The sequence below is a fragment of the Prenolepis imparis genome, unplaced genomic scaffold (genome assembly GCF_030444845.1).
Source record: "Prenolepis imparis isolate NDT839.2.m4 unplaced genomic scaffold, iyPreImpa1.0 SCAF_233, whole genome shotgun sequence".
NCBI lineage: Eukaryota > Metazoa > Arthropoda > Insecta > Hymenoptera > Formicidae > Prenolepis > Prenolepis imparis.
The window spans coordinates 898-6,360 of record NW_028141391.1 but is presented as its reverse complement, the minus strand read 5'-3'; the positions used below and the strand labels follow the sequence as shown (position 1 = coordinate 6,360).

The 5,463-nt window shown below is 36.1% G+C and overlaps 1 protein-coding gene across 1 annotated transcript; it reads left to right on the top strand.

The window, feature by feature from the left end:
- Positions 1-756: 756 nt before the first annotated feature.
- Positions 757-2,724, top strand: LOC145948082 (uncharacterized; the record flags this gene model as incomplete). The annotated part of the gene is made up of 5 exons (XM_083057841.1): positions 757-1,020; positions 1,296-1,511; positions 1,869-2,089; positions 2,174-2,350; positions 2,460-2,724. Coding segments are annotated over 5 exons (1,143 nt in total), but the record flags the coding sequence as incomplete, so codon positions are not given.
- Between the last annotated feature and the right edge of the window lie 2,739 nt (positions 2,725-5,463).

Genomic DNA, 5,463 nt, shown 5'->3' with positions numbered 1-5,463 from the left:
AATTTGTACGCTGGTGTCTGTTTGGTACCAAATGGTTCTGTAATCAATGTACTATTAAAATGTATAATCGATGAATTTTTGGCTCGTCTTAAAATATTAGAAATCCATACTTTTTTACCGCTGACCCTATGCGATGCAACCTTATTTTATGTATATCAAGTTAAAAAATTTGTACGCTGGTGTCTGTTTGGTACCAAATGATTGTGTAATCAATGTACTATTAAAATGTATAATCGATGAATTTTTGGCTCGTCTTAAAATATTAGAAATCGATACTTTTTTACCGCTGACCCCATTCGACGCAACTTTATTTTATGTATATCAAGTTAAAAAATTTGTACGCTGGTGTCTGCATGGTATCAAAAGATTCTGTAATCAATGTACTATTAAAATGTATAATCGATGAATTTTTGGCTCGTCTTAAAATATTGGAAATCGATACTTTTTACCGCTGATCCTATGCGACGCAACCTTATTTTATGTATATCAAGTTAAAAAATTTGTACGCTGGTGTCTGTTTGGTACCAAATGGTTCTGTAATCAATGTACTATTAAAATGTATAATCGATGAATTTTTGGCTCGTCTTAAAATATTAGAAATCGATACTTTTTTACCGCTGACCCTATGCGACGCATCCTTAATTTATGTATAGCAAATGAAAAAGTTTGTACGCTGTTGTCTGCTTGGTATCAAAAGATTCAAAGGAAAACTCACAAAAGCGATAATTTAATTTGAAAGATTCGTTTCGCACATAGATCAAGTCCGTCGACGGTTTCGTGGCGTCTGTGAACGCGGCCCTGAGGAAAAACGAGGAGGCTCCTAAGCTGGACAGCGCAGCCTCCCGTCTAGAGAGTTACGACGTCGTGGAATCTAAAGGTCTCGATGAGGATGTGGAGAAACTGATCAAACTGTACAGCAATCTCGACATTACCACGACGCCGATGCCCGGGTGTCCGAAGGGCAGCCTGAGAACCCTCCTTCGAGAGGGGGATTTGAAACTCAGAGACGCCACCAGTAAAGTATGCGACAATGTTATTTATTGTTAGTCAGATCAAAATTACTTTTATATGAATAAAATGAAACTATATTCAGAAATATAAGTATATGAGATTAAAAGAGAATATCCATGATTGTCAATAATAAGCGAAATAATTGAAAATAATTCTGTTGTAATTTGACTTATTTTATGAAGTAGTTTCTATAGCTAATTTTTTTCTATATCTTAAAGATAGCAATTATTTAATTCTCACTGTGTTGAAATAAGAATTTACGGTCTATTAATTATCCTTTACAGATGGAAGTGCACGTACTATTATTGACCGACATGCTATTGATTTGCAAATCTACAACGAAAAAAATGTTTAAGATCATTAGGCAACCGTATGTTGTCGACCGCATACGAATACACGAGGTCAAAGAACCGTCCAGTATAGGATTGGTTTATCTTAACGAGTACGGGACAGTTTCGGCCGCTTTAATCCTGAGCGCCGGTGACCCGAAACTAGCCAAGGTGACTCGACAAATATCACGAATTACGACAAAGTTCGCGGAATGTTGATTCACTGTTCCGTTCGATTTAGATTCCGCGTTTGTAGTGTACCTTCATTCATCAACGACGGTCTTCACTAATGTCGCTTAACTAGATATAATTATAGTTGAAATTAAATTTTTATCTTTCTTTGTAACTAACAACATGTATATACATAATGCAATTTTTTAATAATCTAGAGAAGATTGAATTAATTAAATTTAAAGTTAAAATTGGTCGATGTCGGTGAAACCGCAAACCTTCATGATTTTAGCTAATGCGGTTTCTAGTTTACGAGCGGAAGTTGTTTTAAACTAACAGTACCACATGCTTTTTCAGTCGTGGATGGAATCCTTGAGACACGCTCAGCAACAATTCGTATTGATGAAAGCACCGTCGCTCGGTGCCGAGCCAGTAATGAATCTGGCACCAGTTAGCAGGCAACCGAGTACTTTGGGCGACGGCGATTTCGAAACGGAAGAGTGCGAGGGGACCTTTCCAAGAACTCCGCGTGGCAGTAGCAGAGCCTCACATGTTAGCAGTCTCGCTCATAGTCATAGGTATGTTTCGAAAAGTAAAAAAAAAGAAATCTCGAAGTCTTGTTGTATTTAAAATGCCTATAAAATGCGTTCCATCATTTCTAGCGGTAGTATGGAGATGGAAGGCGCGTCTCAGGGAAGTAGCAGCTTTCTACCCAGTTATAATCCGAGCAGAAACGTCAGCGTGGAGACGAACGAACAACCGCGAGCGTCGAGTTCGTTGTCGTCGGAGGAAGGTGGCGAATCGAGTTCCGGGCATAATCACAGATCCATGCACATAAGGTGAGCGCGATGTTGAAACGTATATCAAACTTTCGCGATTTCACATTGATGAATCGCAAAGTAAATGGACTGTAATAACATCTCTATTAAAACTCATTGTCCGAATCAGGCGTTCGTTATTGAGTAAATCACCGAACACGCTGAGTGTCCAAGTACCGTATTCGAGTCTGGGTCAATCGCTACCCAATCTAACACTGGCTACCTCACCGCAAACTTCTACCGTGTCGCCAACTCCACCGAACTCATTGCTCATCGTGCCGCAGATGACAAAGAGCAAAGACACCCTGCTCTCACCAGGACACCGAGGTAGCAATTACCGACGCGGATCTCTGTGCCTGCGTTTGTCACACTTTTCCGGGACCGAATTTCAATAAAAGACGCACTAACGTAGTCTTGCACACTCTCTAACTCTGCACGCTGATTAGATCATAGTAACATGTAAATTACTATATCACGAGTACTTCTTATTTAGAGCTTCTCTATTTCAAAACCACATGTCTTAATGCCATTTGCTTATTTGTATATTTGTGTTGTATCTTTTTTTACATTTATTTTACACAATTATTTTGCGATAATCAATTGCTTATGTTGTGTCTTGTAATATCCTTCATCTACAAATTCTATGTTAATCTCGGTATTAAGGTTTTTTTTTGCGCTGAAGATGGCCCTAAGAAGGATCCGAAACGTCCGCGAATATTTTATTAAGATAATTTGGATCTAAATAAACGATATGCGTTTGAATGCTTATATAATACATTTAATTTTTTAAAAAATTGCGCCCTATTAACAGCGCCTAGGCTCATATTGCCATTTACTCAGTTTAATGTTTATTTTACAACTTTTGTCAAAAATATGATTTTTATCTTGTTTTTTTATTTTCGGGATTGAAAGATTAGAAAAGATTGGCTACTTTAATCAAAATTCTTCATTAATAATTAAGTGTATAAATTGATAAATAATAATATATAGACATTTTCATTCATCTGTTGCACATGTTTGTTTACATATTTATAAATTGTATTTTAAGAAAACATAATCATATAGGAATGTACATTTTCCAAGAAGTGAAGAAGATAATACGTTATCATGCGATTGTAGCATGTATCGTGAAATTATACGTTACGTGTTACATAATGATTTGTCATGCTGTGCATCAGATCTATAAAATTGAAAGATACGACAAAGTAATATAGGATCGGAATTATTTTAAATTATAATATTGTATCGCGTGAATAATTTATCTTAGATATTGCGAATCGATAATAAAAGTATTTGTCTCGACCGTTATATTTACTCGAGACAAACTCGGCATTATAATATGGACGCAAACAAAAACAGTGTAAGTCGACTCGGATTGTTTCGTGAGACAGCCAAGTAAAAACAATATCTCCGATTACCTTGACGAGGTCGTAAGACAAAGCAATAACCGAAAAGTCAAGAATTATCTAGAAGTCTAAGCGAAAGAAATAAATACAGCCGATTAACTGTCGGAAGGAACAGTCCTCGCTCGAATTTAATACCGTTGACATTGCCAAATATATTCTATCTTATTTTTCACTGAGGGATTTAGAACAATTTCTTTACTGCCGTTCATCTGCGCTTACAGTAATTAAAACGCCATTTCGATATTGAATAATGAGTATTATTTGTGAGCATTAGCTTGATTTGTGTGAGTTTTAAAATAAACGTGCAAAATATGATTTTAATTGATAAGAAAATCAAATTTCATTTAATCTTTCTTGCGGATAATTCTATACAAAATTAAAAAAATGCAAATTATTCCGAGAAATGAATTATAGATGAGTCGTCGTAACGGATTGCAACTTGATACCTATGCCAACGCAAACATGAAATTAAATTCATCAATTCAAAAGTCATTTGTGAACTTGTGCAAGTCATTGTATATTGCGATAAAAAGGTCCAATTTAAAAAGCCATTTCGTTAACGTAATTTGCAAGGTATTTCGTCTCCTATTATAACCCTATTACACAGTTGGAAAATTTGTGTTTTCTTGTTAAAAACGGACCCCGTTAAAACTTTTGTGTTAAATATTTAACACATTCATGTGTTAATTTAACATATTGCTGTTATGTTAATTGGACTCAAATGTTAAATTATTAAAACAACTAAAAAAAAGTGTAAAAATAACATAATGTATATCTATTTTTAATTTTACACAATAAATATGTTCCGTATTATTAGTGACAAGATTTATCTGTTAAAATTTACAGAAAAAATGTTAATTTTACTTTATAATATAAGTGGGGGTGATAAAATGTAAAATTAACAATTTTTTTAGTTAATTTTTACATTAAAACTATGTTAATTTTACACAAAATTTATTTTAAGTTTATTTGAAGTTTGCATTTATTTTATGCTAAAATATTAACACAATATTCGGACTTCCGTTTCCGGTTGCGTGATAGAAGGTTGGAGTGCTGTCAGAGAGTGTGTTTTGAGTGGTTATTAGAGGTAGGAGGAGGAGAAGAGGTGAGAGAGAGTGAGTCAGTGAGAATCTGGAGTGAGTGCAAGCCGGGGGATTGCAGGCGAGTTGGTAGAGAAGGGAAAAGAGCGGTGAGAAGAGAGTAAAGTGGTGCAGGTGGAGTGAGTCAGCAATTAGGGAGATAGGTGAGAACAGGTGTAGAGAGATCGGAGCAGGTGTAGTAGGTATAGGGAAAGAGAAAAAGGTAGGTGGCGCGAGAAAAGTCACTAGACATAGAGTAAGAGAAGTATAGAAGGGAAATGGATGAGGTGCAAAGAATAAAGAATGTTGAGAAGAGGGAGAGAAGGGCTAGCACGGGGACGCCGGAAGAGGTTTTAAAAAGGAAAAGGGATGAATTAGAGGATATAGGATTGAGAAAAGAGATGGAGGAGAAAGGGGACATACAGTGGTTATTTAGGAAAAGTAAAAAGGTGATAAGATCGCCAGAGACAGGAAGGAGAGAGGAGGCAGGAGGGATGGGGGAGAGCATAAGAGAGATGGGGAGGGAATGGAAGGAGGAAATAATCAGAGAGATGAGAGAGATAAGAAGAGAAATTAAAGAGGAGATTAAGGAGGGAATAAGAGGACAGGAAGAAATAAGAGAGGAGATAAGGGAAAGGGACGTAATGTT